General features: G+C 31.0%; 1 protein-coding gene across 5 annotated transcripts in view; it reads left to right on the plus strand.

Annotated features, from left to right (window-relative positions):
* The window catches only part of Sec31 (COPII coat complex component secretory 31), a 120,899-nt gene that overhangs the window by 18,690 nt on the left and 82,153 nt on the right, over positions 1-20,056 (plus strand). For all 5 annotated transcript variants that reach the window (XM_085812578.1, XM_085812577.1, XM_085812579.1 and 2 more), the window contains exons 2-6: positions 1,796-1,931; positions 6,917-7,006; positions 15,054-15,249; positions 16,073-16,168; positions 18,991-19,128. In XM_085812578.1, coding sequence (XP_085668704.1) covers positions 1,819-1,931; positions 6,917-7,006; positions 15,054-15,249; positions 16,073-16,168; positions 18,991-19,128 — 633 coding nt within the window. In that variant the 5' untranslated portion in view covers positions 1,796-1,818. The remainder of the gene's footprint in view (positions 1-1,795; positions 1,932-6,916; positions 7,007-15,053; positions 15,250-16,072; positions 16,169-18,990; positions 19,129-20,056) is intronic.

The raw sequence follows: 20,056 nt of genomic DNA on the forward strand, positions 1-20,056 counted from the left end.
AGGAAAGGGATTTTTACTATTCTTATCGGTAGCTTCTTTCAGAAAAGTGCAGGAATGCTATGCGAGATAGTTTGTCTAGTAAGCTGCTGAGACTTGTTATTCGTATATGTGTAAAACAAGTAATATAAAAAGTCAATTGCTACTTAGGTCAACAAAGAAAAATTAAAAATTTTTTTTTTAATTTATTATGTAAAAATTGTATTAACATCAAGTGTCATCCACTACAAATGTAAAAAAATGTATTTGAGCTTGAGTGGATGAATAAAAAGTATTTTATTAACCTTCTAAGCGGCAAGGCCATATATATACAGCTTAGAATATTTTTGTGATATCTGTAAGAATGTATGTATACGTGCATATTAAATTATGTCAAAGAAATTAAGGGAATATATCATAAGAAAACAAATCCAGGTATGAAATACCAGGAGAGTTTTTACATTAAAATAAAAAAAATAATTTGTTCTCATAGTAGTTTTTGGAAATTTGTGCTTTCTTAGCAGAAACCCTGGCCGCTCAGAGGGGTAACGATTGAAAATTTGAACAAGATATAGGAAGAGTGTGAGCTAATGGTAGGAATTTAAAAAGGGTCTTGTATCTTTCCTGAATACTCCTGAAAAGTATTCACAAGCCACTGCTTTGTGTTGCTAAAATAGGCAATCCATATGTGCAGGCTCACAGGAAATGGATGTGAATTTCAAATTCAATGTTTGCATTTCTGATTTATGTTTATTTTCACATTGAGTGAATTTATTTTTTCTTATAAGGAATCAAAATAGGGCTATGTTGACTAATGGAAAAGTATTATTACATTTTATCAGAAATATGGCTCTTTTCCAGAAGTGAAGAATTCAAAAATTCGCATTGCATGAAGTTGTATTTCTTAAACGATCTAAATTTTATGAATCAGCATCTGTGCATGTTGGTAAATTTGTGCCATTCTTTGATGTTTTTTAAGCAAAAACAGATAGCTGTGTATATAGGGAGAAGAAAAACGTGCAATAATGCCAGATTTGTGTAACTTTTTTTTTTTTTTTTTTAAAGCGCTAACTGATTGCTGTGTCTATAAAAAGAGCAACAGCACAAAAAAAAAAAAAAAAAAAAAAATTGCATAAAAATTTCTTTCAGAGAATCACACCCTCCCCAAAATCTTAAAAATCTTAAGTACATAAAAAAATGTATATAAAATAAAAATTGCGAATATTTTCATCATACTTCGTACATATTTAAACATACCATCTTTAAATCTCAACCTATATTAAAATTAACTAATTTTAATTTATGTTGAATTTAATGGTCTTTATATTTGAATATAATGCTTTTCAGCACATTTTTTTTAAGTATTGAAAAGCTTATATATTTCATCATTTGAAATAAATTATAGTGTTGTAATTATATATTTTAAAATTGTTGTTAATGCCTCTGATGTTTGTGTATTGTTTTAAATTGTGTAGGTTACTTATCAAAAAAGAAATGTATAATTAACTATAATGAAGATTTTTTTAACAATATTTGGTATTTTTCTGTTATGCATCTGCTATGTAGTTTGGCCAGTTTTTTTTAACTGTAGGTACAATTAAAATGCACACGTATACATAAATGGTTTGGTGCCTTCATAGTGTTATTTGGCTTCTTTTTTATAGGTGCCAAATGTATGGCACATGCGTAACGGAAAAATAGCCAATATTTAGTTACTTACCTTTCGAAAGGCAATTGGATGCAGATTAAATTATTAGAAATATTTCATACATTTACAATGTTTCTTATTGATTAATATTTTTATGTATTTATTATCTAGCTCTAACTTTTAAGTGAAAAGCCATGAAGGTGAAGGAAGTCGACCGAACAGCCAACATAGCATGGTCACCTGCTGCCCACCATCCTATTTATTTAGCAGCTGGTACTGCTGCACAGCAACTAGATGCAACATTTAGGTAAATGGCTTTAACATATTTAATAATTTGATACTTGTTGGTTATCCAATACTCATCAGTACACCACAAAAGTCTGTTGCTGCCGTTTTGATAAAATCTGCTAATTCGAATGTATGTTGTTTGGCAGTAGCATTCAGAATTATATCAGACTAATTCTTTGCAGATTTTCTCTACCTCTCTGTGTACTTTGATAAATAAGAAGATATGTGTTATGTGCTATATCACATTGCCACTTTTAATGTATTTTACTGATCCTCACAAGTGTTCCATTCTATGTGTATGGATGCTCCTATTGGGATCAGAATTGACATTATGAAAATCCTTTCCCACTTCCTTTTATTCTCCTTTAAGAGAAATAAAACTCTCATCTTTGGAGAAGTATCTATAACACCTTCTAGATGTTTTGGATGCTTACAAAAATCACCATCATAACTTAATATCCATTGTTTTATTAAATGTCTCGGTTAATCTTTGAATTATGGTAACTTGGCGGTTTTTTGGCAAAAATTTGGCGACCAACTCTGCTACAGCAACTTGCTAATTTTGTTTTGGATGCCATTTTGTTTTCACGAAGTAAAGGCATGTCTTTTTTTTACTCAACATTTTTTCCAATAATCTGCTAGTCGAATGATGCTTATACTAGAACTTTTATTTAACAAAAATGCTTAATCATGACTAAGATTAGGTGCAAAATTGGGAGAAAGTGCAGAATCACCCACTGCTTGCCGCGTTTTTAAGAATTGCACATACACGGCATCATCCATGTACATGTCAACCTATTTTGACTTAAAAAAAAATCCCAGAATTGCACAAAAATGGCATTGCGCACACTCTTGACTTTATACATGTACACTGCTAAAGTCCTAGCTAGTCACCTTTATCACCTTACCAAAATGTCGCCAAACTACCTGTTACCATATTCCAAAGATTAGCCAACATCTCTTTCAATGTAAGTTGTTTACCTTGCTTCGTTTTTTGTGCTAATACTTTCTTTTTAATACTGTAGACAGGTATAATTTATTTGCGAATTACAATGTTCTGTTTCTGAAGTCCTTTATTTGCTGTATCAAGAATTCCCACTAAATTATCAGTTGAATTTTTTCATTTTCAAGTAGCTCTATATCACATCTTTCTCCTTTGGTAGCAATATTTTCTGGATTTAGAACTGTATTACAGATTTCACTGTCTGTTAGTTGACTGACGATTAGAGCATTGTCAAGACAATGAAAATCTTTTGTTATATATCTTCATTCATTACCACTTTCCTACAAATTCCATTAATTGGAGAATTTTGCTTTTTATTTGTGATATCTGAAAACCTTCTAATTCGTGATTATCATTATAAAGCTTAGTTGTCCTCCGCTATGCATTATTGATGATGTTTCGTAAGAAGATAGGTGACTAAAGACTTATTGTTTCATTAAATTATTGTCTTGCTTCTATTGCACACTGTGAAGTTAAGCCTGCCTTATGTTAGTACAGTCATTTATTATACTTGTGCCTATTTTCCACACATGCTTGAGGCTTATGAGACTTCAATAAATAAATTCCCATATATACTAAACGCTTATCCAAGGCAAGTGTTAGTTATTTTGTGGCATGGTACAGTCTCTGCATGTCCTAAACTCTAAAAAGCACATCCCTAAATTCTAAAAATATTGCTAACCCTAAATTTTCCATTCCAGTGCCACCCCTCCAGAATTCTAAAGATTTTGCAATCCTTTAATTTTACTGCTTGGGCGATCACTTTATTTTATTATGATCTCATAATTTTATTGCTTCTAAATTCTAAAATTTTGCCTTCCTTAAATTATGATACCTGTTGTAGGTTCTGGGCTTATTTGAATAACAAATCAGTTATTCTCAATTCAAACAGGACAGAATGTAATCTTTGGCTTAGTATCACAAAATCTATTTTTTCATATGAAAAGAAATTTTGTTAAATTTCTCATCGTCAAACCCTCAGTACTTTGTACCGCAGTTATCCAAAGTGTAGAATCATTGCCAAGCATAATGTCAACGTAAAAGTTTTTCATGCTCTTTGCTATTCAATTACTAATCTTTATTTTTAAAAAAAGAAATTGTTTAGACATTGCTGCAGGAGTCGTTTCTCAAGCTGCCATGTGCTGATAGTCATGCTACGCAGTGATGAAAGTAAAAAGTAATAATGATTTGCCAGGTTAGCATCAGAGATATAAATTATTCTTTAAGTGTAAAAGTAATGAAATTTCGATGTAGAATTCTTTGATTTGAGATGTATGCCAAGTGAAAAGGTTGCTTATGATGCCAAATTATTGATCATATAGATTTATGCTGTTAAATGATAGTTTTTCCAATATGGAGGTATTTTATTTAGTGCCAAAGTGAAATCAAGACTTGGAACTCTCCAGAAGATACATCTGGATTTCAGATTTCGTATTGTGTAAATATTTGTTCCATCTTTAATTACAGTAAAACTTCAAGAAGTCAAATTAAATGTTGAAATAAATGTGAAAATTAATATTAATCATCCCTAATAAGTTGAAATTCTCTTCACCAATCTTCTGATCAGTTTTGACATTTTGAATTTTAGCTGTATTATCTTATTTTGTAATCTCAACATATAATAAAAGAAAGAGTCTCTGTGTTCATTTGTGATGCGCATAATAGACCCAGGGCTACGAAATTTGGTATATAGGTACGTCTAGACAAGAGCCAATGCACCTCAAAGCGATTTTTTTTTTCAAAATTCGAATCGCTTTTTTTATTGGATCTTTTTGATTTTATCGCATCATTTTGAATAGTTTTATTCTTTTAGAAACTATTCAAACTTCTATACATTTTGCATTTTCCTTTATTATTTTCCATTTCTCATTCTTTTGCATGCTTCTTCTGCTTTATGTTCTTATAATAATTCTTCTGTTCTCCTGGATTTTCTTGTTAATATTTTTATGAGCATTAAGCCATTAATTTTTCTGTCAGCCATTAGTTTTGAAACAATTCAAGGTTAGCTGAATTAATAATGTTTTTCTATTCTGATAAAAACAAAAATGGATTCCTGCCCCTAACATTTATTTGACAATCTGAATATGCTTTTTGACCATACTATTTGGTTTTAGATGGTTTACACTCTAAGTTTTAAAATTCCATTCTTCACTGATTCTGTAAATTTCTTGCAGTTATGTAGTAGATCAATCTGAATACAGTAATGCCATTTTTTTTTTGTAAAGAAAGATTTCTGCTATATTTGTTATTTCCTCAAAAGCTCTGGGTCTTTGCTGAAAAACCTTTTAAACATCAAATAATCTCTGCCTTGGAAATAAAATACACATATTCTTATTTCATGATTCCATTTGTGTTTTCTTATTTTCATTTCTATGTTAGAAGCTTTTAAAAAATATATAATTCTAATTTCTTTCAACATTTCTGCCCAATACAATATTCCCCGACTTATTTTATATTTGTGTACTGCTTAGTAGTTATTATAAGTTGTGTTTAACTGATGTCTTGAATTTTGAAGACTTGACTTAAATATCTGTCTATTTACTTTTAATAATTCTTCTCTAAAATTAAAATACTGCTAAATGTAATGTTTATTTATTTTCAGTACAATATATCAATAAAAGATCTTGATGGATTAACTGAAGAGGTCCTACTTAGCTATGTTTCAAACTGATATATTTATAGTGTTATAAAAACTTCTTTGTGGCTAGCTGTGTGGGATATTTTATTAATAGTTTAAAAACGCCTTCTGAAAATTCCATCACTGAATTTGACAATATATCAAAAATTTACAAAGTACACCTTAAAAAAGTTAACATCATGCTGTAAAACTTCTGGGTCTATTAAAACGTACTTTAATCTTCTAAAAGCTGCTCATCTCATTTTCAAGCAACATCTCATTTTCAAGTCTCTTCCTACGGATTTCATTGCATGTTGTTGCATCTCATTTTCAAGTCTCTTTTCCTGCAAATTTTTAAAACTTGTCATTTCTTTAGCATCAGGAATGAAAACAGGAATAAATTTCTAAAAATTTTTCTAATTTTATATTTGCAAATCTCTTAAACATGCTATTTCAGTGACAATGTAAACATGCTATTTTATTATGAATTCAGAAACATTTTTAATAATTCCTAAACATTTTCTAATTTATATATTTATTGCTACTTTATAAAAAGAATTGGGATTTATGTATTATTCTGTGGACTGCGAAATTGTCACCAAGCAGCGTGATTTAGTAGTAGTTGTGGATAAGCGGGATATAAGAAAACACTCATAATATCTTCTGTTTTGCTTGATGTTTGAAACACTCACCAGAATCAATCATTTCGTTTTATGAACAAGGATATGAATTAACTGTTGTTGCTATATTTTTCCCTCCATTTTGGGGGGGAAAGCATTAAGATTTGGGACCTGTCTTCCACAGAACCACAATTAGTGGATTAAAGTTGTGGAATCCTACAATTAAAAGAAATGTGTTTTAATGGCCAAGAAGACCCTGCCATTTTCATTTAAAATTAGTTCACTTAAAAGATTATCTTTCTCATTATTTAAATTTTTTAGTGCTATTGTTAATATCTGTAAGTTTTTTTAGGGGGGGTTGAATTACTGTAATGAAAGTTTTAGTTATAAGCAAAATATGAAATTGTGCTACATCAAAAAGAATAATTTTATGGGACTGCTATCTTACATTTTACCTCCCCTCTTGACATCTGGGGCTGTTCTAGTTAATGGTGGATGTGGTGCTGTACTGATTAACCAGCATGGTAGAGGCACAGTGCCCATGTCCCCCGTCACTTGTACTTGTCTTACATTATATATTGATTCACAGTTTTTTATTAATTTCATCTAGTTCAGTGTGAACATATTAATTTTCCTTGACAGTTTTGTTTTCAGTATTGATTTAAAATGTATCTTCAAAAATTATTTTGAAGTTTATTGTTATTGTTGTTTAAATTATCAAATTTTCTTATTTATTTATTTACTTTTTATCATGTTCTTTCTAGCACTACAGCAGCGTTAGAAATTTATGCCCTAAATTTAACAGAACCAGGTTTGGATATGTGTATGAAAGGCAGTGTCGTTTCAGATTTCAGGTATTCTTTTTAGCTTTATTATACTAATTACATAATTTTAATTAAAAAAATAATGTTAAACTGTTGTTGTTCCATCATACCAAGAAGTTTTAAATGAAAACCTTTTTTTAAAAATGTCTTTCTATGCAACATATAAAATTTTTTAATCATGCATTAAGCTCATGAGTGAAATTCACATTTTCAGATCAGGGGTAAAATAACTTTTTTAATGCATAAACTGTAAGTATTCTGTTTTAATTCTTGCTTAGAAAAATCACACGTAATAACTGTTTTCTTTATTTTCTCCTACTGTAATTAGAAATGTAAATTTTAAAAAGGAATATAAATAATAATTTTAAGAACTCTTTATTTGGCTCTCAGAAATTATTAGTCAATCACAAGCATGAAGGCAATTTTTTTTTAATCTTGACATAGGTAGCCATAGTTGGGAAATATTTAGAATACACGTGGAATTCTATGAAATGGCAGAGTAAAAGTCTGCAGGGTATGATTAACTTTTGATAGAGGATAAAAACTCTTTTGAAGCTGTATTGCGGTTAATAACTATCAGAAATTTAAAAAATAAATAAGTTAAACTGCTATCATAGATTAGCTTCATAGCAATAACGAAGGAAATACAAGCTGTCAACAAAGTCATCTCAACAGCAACAGAACTACTTAGCAGTCAAACCACTATTAAAGTTACTGTGGATTTGATGTGATTAACTGCTAAGAAATGCTTATTGTAATAAAGTTTTTTGTGTATTTAGTGGTCCAATTTTAGAGAGGATAAAAAATGAAGGGAGTATTTTAAACATTAGAAAATTATAAACAATACTATGCAAAGTAAATAAAATGCAGTTGCTCTGCAAATTCTATACTTGTGAGAGACACAATTTCAGTTTATGAAGAAATTTTAATGATATTAATTCTATAATGTTTTGTTTGTGGTAATTTTAATCTCACCTTGGTTTCTGAAATGATTGCTTGTAGTTTTTACAAATGTCCAGTCTGTTTTTTTAAAATATCAGGCTGTACTATTGACAAATTGAAGGACTTATTATGATTGCTTATTGACATTTGTTATGTGCATTATTTTGACGTCAGATTATTTTAAAAACTTCTTTTAGGCTGTGTGTTATGTTAATAACACATTTGTACTTTCTGACAGTAATAAAGAAGATTTACTAAGATATTATTTGCTATTAATTCGATTGATCCAGTCATCCAGTTCACACTTTTGAATCTGATAATTTTCCTTCATTTCCTTGATATTTTTATCATTTGCAATGAATTTGATTTCAACACCACAGTTATTCCATAAATCTTTTTATGGAACTACTCTGATATGTGCCCTCAGGTTGCCAAATTTCTCATAAAAAATTCCACAGTGCCATATTACTATCTAAATTTTTTGTCTACATTTCAAACTTTAAGTCTAAAATGTCTCCAAAAACGTGGTTTTCGCACATGCAAAAACCATGTTTTCAACACACGATTTAAGCTAAAAATCTGAAACAAAAACAAAAAATTTAGATAGCAAAAACGTAAAGTTTCTAACCAAAAATATTTGACCAGAATCCATGTACACAGCGATATGTTTTAACTTTAAAAAAAAAAAAAAAAAAAAAAAAAAAAAAAAAAAAAAAACTACGAATTGCACAATATAGGCAGTGAAGGAATCTACGAACTACGCACACCTCGCTTTACTAAATTAACATAACAATAAGTTTCGAAGAATACCATGTACACAGCATTCTGTTTAAACTTTAAAAAAATCTACAAATTGCACAATCTAGGCATTGTGCACAAATCAACAAAATAAACTAAGATAACTAAAATAAATTACAAACAATTCAAAAAACAACAATACCAACAGAAATTCATAGTAAAAAAACAATGAACATAACATTCTACAAAATAAAATGCACTTACAGTAAATGGATGTTTCTTCGGACAGCAGAAGTAGCTTTACCATGCCACCACGTACTCTCTATGGTATTTATATGACAGCCAGACTCGCTATCCACAAAATTCATACTATGGTTCACAAATAAATGTTCAAAACCTTCTTTTTCTAAATCCTTGTAAGATTTCCAGCCATCCGAAAAAATAGTTGTACAAGGCTCTATCCAATCTTTAATACACTGCATCACTGTTTCCTTACTTCTACCATGCACAGCCACTAAAAATAATCTCTCAGACCCTCTTGTAACCATGTCTCTTATTGCAACATAGGCCAATTTCAAAACACGCACGACACAAACCATCGAGCAATTAAACCACTCCAGCAAGAGAGTTTTCAATGTCAAAAGAGTTGCCATACAACACGCAATCGTGCCAAAAACCAGCCCAGAACACAAATCGCCACATTTGGTGATCTTCGGGTGCATATAAGAGTAGAGCCCTTTTTATTTCTATTATGCTATTTATTTCTCTTTATTTTTATTTATCCTTTTCTTTCTTTTAACACCACACAATTCATCCTTTTTCTGTTTCTTTGCTTTCCAGTGTTAAATCAGTGTCAGCCTATTAAGCAAGAAATGGCTTCTTTTTACTTTTATGCATATCACACTTTTAAAGTTTGTTCTTCAGAATCTTTATTTTCTAATGAACTCAATTGTTTGTAGTTGGTTATCATTAACAAAAGATTTAGTCCCATGATTATTGATAAAGCTTTAAAAAAAATTTTGTCTTGCCATCCAAGATACTCTGCTGTTGGAAATAATATTACCTTTGTTGTCATTCCATTTAATCCTTTTATCAGTTATGAAATTGCATGGATTCTCAGAAGTTCAACTTTCTGATAATTTTCTCACATATTAATGAAACCCATTATTCAATTCTTAGATCCATCTCTCATTTGAATCTTAGGGAAGTTTATATCATATCTTGTCAGTGTGGTTTTTTTATATATCAGCCAAACTAAAAGAATGTTAAAATTTCATGTTAAGGAACACAGATCGTATGTCTGAAAGGCAAAATAAATCCTCCGTGTCCATCTTAGGTAGCTAGTCATAGTTGAAAACTTAATTTTGATTTTGGTTCTGCAAAAATTATCCATAAAGTTTTTGAGTTGTTTAGTTGGATTTCCTTGTAACTTTCCATGTTCACAGAAATTTATCTTCTCTGATTTATTCCATTATTTGTAATCCATTCCTTTAATAACACTTTAGAATGTTAGGTGGTCTTAGTTTTCCTTCTCTTGTTGCTTGGATATAAATATTGTTCTTGCTTTTCCTGGTTTGCAGAATGCTTGTGGTCCTGTTGAAGACCCTGTGGTCTGGTTGTCTTGAAAATCAATTGTTTTAATCAAAATCTATGACAGACTAAACTTGCTTTTTTTTTTTTTTTTTTTTTTTTTTTTGGTTGCTTAATATTAAATTTTTAATATTTTACATTCTCTCCCTTCTATTTGATATAAGGGTGTTATTAGAGGCAAGTTACTGGCTGGAAAAAACATAGATCTTGGTTCATTTCTAAGAACTGGTTTTGTATATATGTTACTGGCAATGTATTAAACGTAAGCATTTTGAAGAATGCCTGGCATTTTTAGGCAAAGTATGAAACATGAGAATTATTATATACTTTACCTGGGCATTGTATATAATACTTAGGCATTTTATAAAATGAAAAATGTGCTTTAGGAAAAGTATGACAAAAAAGGTCATGATAAGATATTATTTAAAAGACATTCATTCCTGAAAAATATTCTATTTTGAAAAAAATAATGAAAGACTGCCATTAAAAAACTTTTATTCTAAATATGTAAAAACAAACAAAAAAATAGATGATCTTAGTACACCATAATAAATTTGTTTTCTTTATCTGACTGGAAATAAAAAAGATCTACCTGACAACAGGAATTAAATTCGGAAAAAATCATAGGTTTCATAAAAATAATGTCCTTTTTAATACCTTTTGTTTTTTTCTGGTAGAGCTCACAAAGGTGGATGTTCAGTTCAATATAATTTCATATAACATTTTTGTATTTGGTTGAAAGTTCTTACAATGTTCTTTCACGTCCTGTGTGTCCAAATGAGTTTCGTGCAGTATTTGGAATAACTCAGTGTCCATGACATAATACTGTATAGTACTGATGCCTTCTTTAACAGCATAAATAAGTTACTGTTATTTTCCATAAACATCACATCTTAGCAGTTCAGTTACCAATAGTCTCATGGTTTCTTTTTAGCAGTTATTTTGGCTTTTTGCATCATTTATTAATGTCTGGTAAGTAGTTTTGGTTATTTGAAAAAAATCTCAGCTATGCAGAGTCATAGCTAGGGTTTTCAGCACCCAGGGACAACTGAAGATTTCTTGCACCCTACTGGTTGCCAAGAATGGAAAACATTTAATTCTAAAATGACATAACATCAGTTTGGCACCCCTTGGATTCTGCGCCCGGGGACAAATGCCCCCCTCTAGCTACGTCCCTGCAGCTATACATTCAAAGGTCGTTAATCCGGAATGATTTATAATCCGTACCTCAAAGCTACAAACTTTCTGGGCATGCATCAACTCATAATGCGTTGACACATGTGCGTAATACCTTTACGCATTTGCATATGCATGTACGCATGCGCATTTAATGTATAACGAACAGTATAAGCTAAGCTAAAATTATCTAATTATCTATTTCAGTTAATATTGCAGATTGCGTTGTTCCTTAATCTTCAAATTGAATCCGGCTTATTATTTTTTGCAGACGGTTAGAGCAATTTTATAAAAGTAAGTTGTAACTTTCGATTATGTCAAATAGAATTTCAAAGGATCTACAAAGCGAAAGCATGTTTCGATCTCCATCAAACAAAAAGTGGAATTGCTGCAAAAAAAAGGGACAAAGGCATATCCTTTGTTTCTATAACCATTCCGAAATCTATTTATCAGTTTCACGATGCTCTGTGGGGGGGGGACATTGCGGCACGCAATTAATTGGAAGTTGATCTGTCAGCACTATCCTTATCTTCAGGGCAGATGTTTTTATTTTATTCGGCTTATAATTCCTTACTAAATGTAGTATTTCATCTCAATGTACTCCGTCTTTGATATGATTTAAATCAAATTCCTCATCATTATAAATATCATGAATACAAATCAAATAGTTTTCTGGTTGCAATTTTTTAATTTTGGCTATGCGTAATATATGCTTTACGCATGCGCATGTTGAAAGAAATGTTTAATAAAGTAAGCAAATAAATATTAAGCTTTATTTTTTTTTTGTAAATTTTGATACCCTTTAGATCATAATTGCTCTTTATTTCATAAATTACGGTTTCATATTTTTAATTTTATAATTTCTGCATGCCATCTTACCAGATTTAAACTGATGATCTATAATCTGGAAAAATCGATAATCCGGAATCGCCGAAGTCCCGACGAGTCCGGATTAAAGACTTTTGACTGTACTTCATGCTTTGCTGGTTTGTCACTTTGCATTCTATAAAATACCTAGGCAATGTGTGAAATGTTTAATCTTTTCATGCATTGCTGGCCAGTTTTTGACATTCTATAAATTGTCAATTTCATACTTTGCTGGTAACATATATATGTATGTATCACAGACATATATTCGTTAAGAAACTATTCTTAATTTTTTGAAGAATGTTACATTATGCACTACTATTATGTATTTCCTTCCATTTGTCACTTCAACAAACATTGCATAGTAACTAAAGCAATAATAATTGATAAGCTTGATTCCCTGCTGTTCTGTGTTTTAATCTTAATAATCTGAATTTACTGCATTGCTGCACACTAGTGACCTGTTTGTTGATATTAGTACTTTTAAGTCACCATGGCCCACTATTTTGGCAGACTTTGGTGCCTTTTGGTTTAATTATATAAGTATCTATCAAATGTTACTTTTCAGCCTGTATTAAAGACCTATGAGTTGATGCTGAATATCTTTCAATAAGTAGATCATAGCCTATGGCCATGATTGACTCTTATGCTTAAATTTAATTTTAATTCTAAACCCTGTCTTTACTGCACCACTGCACACTTGTGATCTGTGTGTTCAATCATAAGTCCCCTCCCCCCCCCTGGAGTGTCGACGTAGAGACCTCTGCGAAGCTATTTGTTAGGATCTATACCTAAGCAATCTCAGCCACGGGGGTAGACAAATTACAAACCTAGTGGTTCTGGGGGCTCTGGAAAAATCCTTATTAGTCACCCCTTAGGTCTGGCATGTCCTAGAGCTTAAGGTTGTAATAGCCTGGAGGTAGCGTCCTGCATACGCTAAGTAGCATCCTTGAGGGACAGGTAGGTAGCAAATTGACGACTAGCATTGTCGTATGGTGGCTGCCATCAGACCTCTCAAGGTGCAAGGACAGGAGTTGAACCCCTGGGCCTGGTTCTGAGGTTGGATTGGTCCGATGGTGAAGACACCTGGCTGGTTGTGGTATGTGTAATCCACATAAAACTAGTTGTTGGATTATAATTAACCATCAATAAATAGGTGATTAGCAAGCAACAAAACTTAATATTCTTTAAATATCAGTATAATTTTACTGCACTCCCCACACCACTGACATGGTGTGACCATAAGAGATCATTAAGCTCTAGGCCACTGATGACCAACAGTCTTAATGAATCTCAGTGTCCTCTATAATTTAAATAGTAAGTCTCATATATTGCACCGTAGAGTTTCTTGATAGTTTCTAGATAGTAATTATGTAAATTTTTTGTCTACATTTCGAACTTTAAGCCTAAAATGTCTACAAAAACTGGGTTTTCGCAGATGCAAAATGAACATTTTGAACACACAATTTAAGCTAAAAATTCTGAAACAAAAACAAAAAATTTCGATAACAAAAACCTAAAGTTTCTAACCAAAAATATTTGACAAGAATCCATGTACACAGCGATATGTTTTAACTTGATGATATGTACACAGCGATATGTTTTAATTCTACGAATTGCACAATCTAGGCAGCGAAAGAATCTATGAATTATGCACACCTTGCTTTAATAAGTTAACATAACAATAAATTTCAAAGAATACCAGGTACACAGCATTCTGTTTCAACTTTAAAAAACATCTATGAATTGCACAATGTAGGCACTACGCAGTAATCAACAAAATAAACTAAAATAAATTTCAAACAATTTAAAAATATGACAATAACGACAGAAATTCATACTAAAAAATGAACATAACATTCTACAAAATAAGAACAAGAACAAGAATGAAATAAAGTGCACTTACCATGAATGAATGCTTTTTCGAACAGCAGAAATACCAATTTCATGCCGCCTTTAACATGCCGCGATGTAATCACTATCGCATTTATATGACAGCCAGACACACTATCCAGAAAATTCATACTATAGTTCACAAATAAATGTTCAAAGCCTTCTTTTCCTAAATCCTTGTAAGATTTCCAGCCATCCGAAAAAATAATTGTACAAGGCTCAATCCACTCTTTAATACACTGCATCAGTGTTTCCTTACTTCTATCATGCACAGTCATTAAAAATAATCTCGCAGACCCTCTTGCAACCACATCTCTCATTGCAACATAAGCCATTTCAAAACACACACGAGCAATTAAAACACTCCATCAAAAGAGTATTCAATGTGAAAAGGGTTACCATATAACACACAATTGTGCCAAAAACCAGTGCAGAACACAAATCGCCACATTTGGTGATCTTAGGGCGCATATTTTATATCTGGGGTTACATTTTTTCCCCCATTTTGTTAGTTTTTGCCATTTACGTACAACATCCTAGGAAGAGCCAGTTATGAATGCATTAAATTAGTATTATAAATTCACCTTTAAAATGTTATTGGGCTTATATTTATTAAAAGTATTTTATAAATAAAATTCAGTAATAGCATTTTTGCTATTTCATCATGACCAGTCACATGAAAAGCTTGAAAAAATGATTGATAAAACGTTCTTGAAAACATTTCATTCATTCTTTGTTTTAGTGTTATATATTATATTTTGTACATTTTGACTGACAATATTTAAGCTGTTTTCCCACAGTAAATTGCTTAAATGTCTGTTTCCTAAATAATCAAGAATTGTACTTTTTTTTTTTTTTTTTTTTCTGATAGATTCCATAAAATTGTATGGGGTTGTGAAGGCATGAAGACATCTGAAATGAGCAGTGGTGTTATCGTAGGTGGTGCAGATGGTGGTAATATTATGATTTACGATGCAGCCAAACTTATTCAAGGTGAATCTGCTCTTCTTCATCACAATACCAAACACATGGGTCCTGTTCATTCACTCGATTTTAATAAATTCCAGGTTTGTTATAGTTTAATTATATTCATTCATACATTTGAAAAAAAATGTGTAAAAATTTAATTTCAAGAGTTCGTTTCCCCTTATGATCAAAGCAATACAGTACAAAGTCTGAAATTTGGATGTCCAGTATTCGGAATGATCTATTATTTATCTCCAGACCACTGGCCAAAAAATTTTTAAGCAAAGTAATCTCTGCCCTGACTCTGGCACCAACCTTTTTGGGAGGTTTCTGTCAGAAGAATGTTAACTTCCCAAAAGGGTGAGTGCCAAAGCCAGGGGGTTAACATTCTTCTTGACATAAACAATAAGCAAAAATGCTATGTTGCTGTGTTTTATATCATTGTACTAGATTTAAACTAATCTAAAATCCAAAATAGCTGCATTCAAAATTCTTCAGATTTTTGGAAGCTTCAAATTTCAGACTTTGTGCTGTATTTCATTTTTATTGTGTTCATAATTTCATTTTCGTTTCTGTATTTATTGCCTCATTGTCATATTTTCTGTATTAATTCCAATGTTTCTGTGTTTACATGTCATCTCACTAGATTTAAACTCGTAATCTAAAATCCAGATTTCTGGATGTCAGACTTTGTACTGGATTTCATTTTTATTATATTCATGATCAAATTCATAGAATATATAAGAATAGCTAAATATTTTTCATTTCAGAACTATTGTTGGTCAGTGTAAATTCTATTTTGTTTGAATATAAATCTAAAATTTCAAAGTTTTCAGAATAAAATCTCATTTCCACTTGCAGTATATTTTTATATTTATTGCCTCATTGTTATATTTTCTTTATCAAAGTGTTTTTTCATTTTAGGATTGTTTGCTTGCATCTGGTGCCACGGAGTCTGAGATTTTTATATGGGACTTGAACAATCCCTCCTCGCCTGTAACTCTTGGTGCCAAGTCTCAGGTATTAAATATTTCTGTGCTGTTATTATAATTCAAGGCATGAGTCAATATTCTCGGTTTTGTGGTAAAATTTCATTATGATATTTATTTATTTATACAAATGCCAGACGTTTGGCCACTAAGGCATTAGTCTTGATCTTGCCTCTCCCTTTAGGCAGATAGCCCTCGAGGCTTTGCTGTAATTAAATAACCTAACCTTGATCTTGCCTCCCACTACCAAGAAGAATAGAATTAAAAAATAATAGTGCAGTGTATTCATCAATATGCTTCTTATCCGTTGACTGACCAGAGTTGCAAAGAGTACAGACTAAGTGTCCTTCAGTTGAATTTTAAAAAGATGGGTATTCAGATAGCCGTGCTCTGTCAAAAGACGAAATAACGCCATGGCTACAGAACGAGGAAAATCTGGAATAACTGGCTTTGAACGGGTGAGACACTCCCAGGCTTTTCTTTCATTTAATAGGTAGGAGGCAAACCTCATCTTAAATTCTAATTTAATGAGTTTTGCAGAATTAAGTCATATCATTATCAGGGGTTTGTAGAATACTCATTCCTTTCTTTGCCAGGAAATCGACTATTTCATTCCCCTCAATGCCACATTATATTGTATTGTAATAAAATTGTTTTATCAACATGTCGTTTGGTACTTAGCATTTTCTCTCCGTCAGTGAAAGTTGGCTCTTTTGAATTGGAAAATTTGGTAGAGATCTCACCATACTTGCACCAGTCAGTCTGGCAGAGTTTTGAAGAAAGAATGCCTGTTTGACTAGATAGTCACAGATCACTCTGTATTTATACATAATCAACAGATACAATTTGTGGCACATAATATAGAAAAAGTGTATCACTTTGAGCTCTAGCTTTGAAATTATCTAACAAAATGCATATATATGAAAACTACCAGTCATTCAAATGGCCAGCATTAACTAATAGCATTTAAAACTGCAATAAAATTATCATCTTCGTGAACTCAGTTCTTCATAAATTTGCTTAAATATGAATGTAAGTGATGTCGTATAATTCCTAAGTGTTTTTTTTATCATGACATTTTGCTGGACCAAAAAGTCTTTCATTGTTTTGAGTATATGCAGCAATATCAGGATCTATAAAATTATATTGGTGATTAAATTAAAATGTTCAAATGCTGCAGCTTATGATTCATTAGTTTTGTAGGTCTTTCAAAATTCTGAAACAATTTAGATTGAAAAAAAAAAAAGTGAAGAATCAGGCTGAATATTTGCATGCTGGCTAATCAAGAATTCATAGTATTTATGTGTTATCACAACCAGCTTAGTAGAAGTAGCCACATTTTCAAAATGCACCATGCTCTGGCAAACTGTGTATAACCATTCTTCAGGCAAACCATTCTCATAACAATCCTTCAGTCAAGCCATGTCACCCGTAATCTTTTCTGCATTAAATTAAATGTCCTCGTAGGATTTTCCAACAAGAATTTTCAATCAAATTGCTGCAAGAATACAGAATTTTGCCACAAATTATCTAAAGAAAATGATATGGAGATGCATTTGGTAAACAGCCATTGTTGCCCAGGTTTGCACGATGCAGAGTTTCCGATGTGAAAACAGATCGCAATGTACTTGGGAAAAGTAATAACACACACAGACACAGACACACACACACACAAAAAAAAAAAAAAAAAAAAAAAAAAAAAATCCAGAAAAACTGAAGATTAATGTAAATTTTATTTTTTATTGTATCACACAATCCTTACTTAGCATTTAAAATATGCATATTTTAAACTGTTAAAGCATAGCTACTTTTCATATGCTGATAATGTTTGCCGACTTATGATAAATATTGATAATTTGGAAATCTTTTTTTTTTTTTTTTTTTTTCTTTTTTAAAGTAATGAAAGCCACCAGCTTGCACCCAGTATGTAACTTTTACCTTTTAATTTGCAGTAAATCACCAAATTGCGCCAAGCTGATTGCATTAATGCTCAAGTACCAAATTAATCATGGTTATGTAAAACCAAAGCAAAGATTATGCAAGTACATTAATACATGTTTATCTATTATTAGTGCTAAATTATACTGTTTGGCAACAGGTTTTATTTTGTCAGAATGGTCAACATTAAAATACAAGGGAACCCATCCTTTTTACTGTACTTACATGGCATTTAATTTTTTATTCATGTGTGGATTGTCACATGTTCTTAGTTATCTATTTTTCATCTTTGTACTCAAGTTTCTTTGTTTCACCAGAAATGATTGTATCTTTATATTTTTAACATCTGATATTATACTATCATTGTATTTAGTATGGCAAATTACCTATTTGATAGAGGTTGTCAATTCCTACTGAGCATAGCATTTTTCTTTAATCTTTCAAATTACATCAACACAATGCTAATAAAAAACTGATTAAATAAAAAAACTATACACATACTTCTTCCTAATTTAATTATTTTGAAATGGCTTGTCTAATTGATATAATTCGTAATTTATTTAATTCCTAATTTTTATAAATATCTTCTTATATATGTAATTAATAATACTGAATATCATGCATATCAGCTACAGATGAGTTCTTTGCATCTTATCAAACAAGTTTGTTGCTTTTTATTTTATATGAGTTGTGGATCCATCAGATTTTACTTTTGAATATATATTCCTATATCATATGATAAATTCTTCATGTATATAAAATATCTATCTTGCATGGAAAAAATGTTCTCATTACAATTTTTGATCTTGATAAAAAAATGATGCATATTTTGAAACTAAATTATCAATGTTAGTATTTTTAAAAAACTGAATTGTAGTACATTTAGCAAACTATGCTTTTTTTCCTGTTTTTCAGCCTCCTGAAGATGTTACATGTGTTGCTTGGAATTGTCAGGTTCAGCATATTCTTGCATCCACCTTTCCTGCTCGTTGTATTGTTTGGGACTTAAGGAAAAATGAACCAATTATTAAAGTTTCAGACTCCTCATCAAGGGTAAATATTTTTAAACTCCCTTTTTTTCCCCTCCCTAGACTGGAGATCATTTAAGTTTGATCTTGCCTTTCAACTGGGTGAATTATGCCATAGCTAGAGTAATTAAAAATTTTAGATGATATATGTACTCTATTGTTCACCAATTGGATACAGTCTCTTGCAGCTGCTGATTTATAAATTATAATTTATATTCTGAGTGGACAAAGTTGCATAAGAAGGCATTAAATGCTAATTATCTTCCATTAGTTGATGCATGGTACATAGCTGAGTTCATAATAAAATGAGTATATCAGGAAAACATAATTTTTCCTTAAAAATATGTAACTTTTTAATAAAGTTTAATTTTATTAATAAGCATCTATAATAATTTATAAATTTGAAATGTTTATAAGAAATAAAATTTACTGTATGGACTGTATATATAGTACAAAGTCTGTAATCCGGACTTGTCGAGACTTTGGCGATTCCGGATTAGGGGTTTTTCCAGATTACAGGTCATCGATTTAAATCTGGTAAGATGGCATGCAGAAATTATACAGTTAAAAATATGAAACCATAGTTTATGAAATAAAGAGCAGTTGTGATCTAAAGGGTATCAAATTTTACCAAAAAAAAAAAACTTCATATTTATTTGTTTATTTTATTAAACATTTCTTTCAACGTGCGCATGCGTAAAGCATACATTATGCACATTCTTTACACGCATGCATAAAGTTTGTGGCTTTGAGGTCCGGATTATAGATCATTCCGAATAATGTATGTCCGGATTACGGACTTTGTACTGTATTAGTAAGAGAAATTTTAATGTGTCAATACAGTGAAAAAGTACCTTCTCCAAATAAAACACTTTGGATAAACATTTTCTCTCAGATTATTTAGCACTTAATTGGTATTGTAAGAGAGATTAGATTTTAATATTTCATAAATG

Source organism: Stegodyphus dumicola, chromosome 3 (genome assembly GCF_044657685.1).
Source record: "Stegodyphus dumicola isolate Sdum_Otavi_A_Nest chromosome 3, ASM4465768v1".
In the NCBI taxonomy this organism is placed as follows: Eukaryota; Metazoa; Arthropoda; class Arachnida; order Araneae; family Eresidae; genus Stegodyphus; species Stegodyphus dumicola.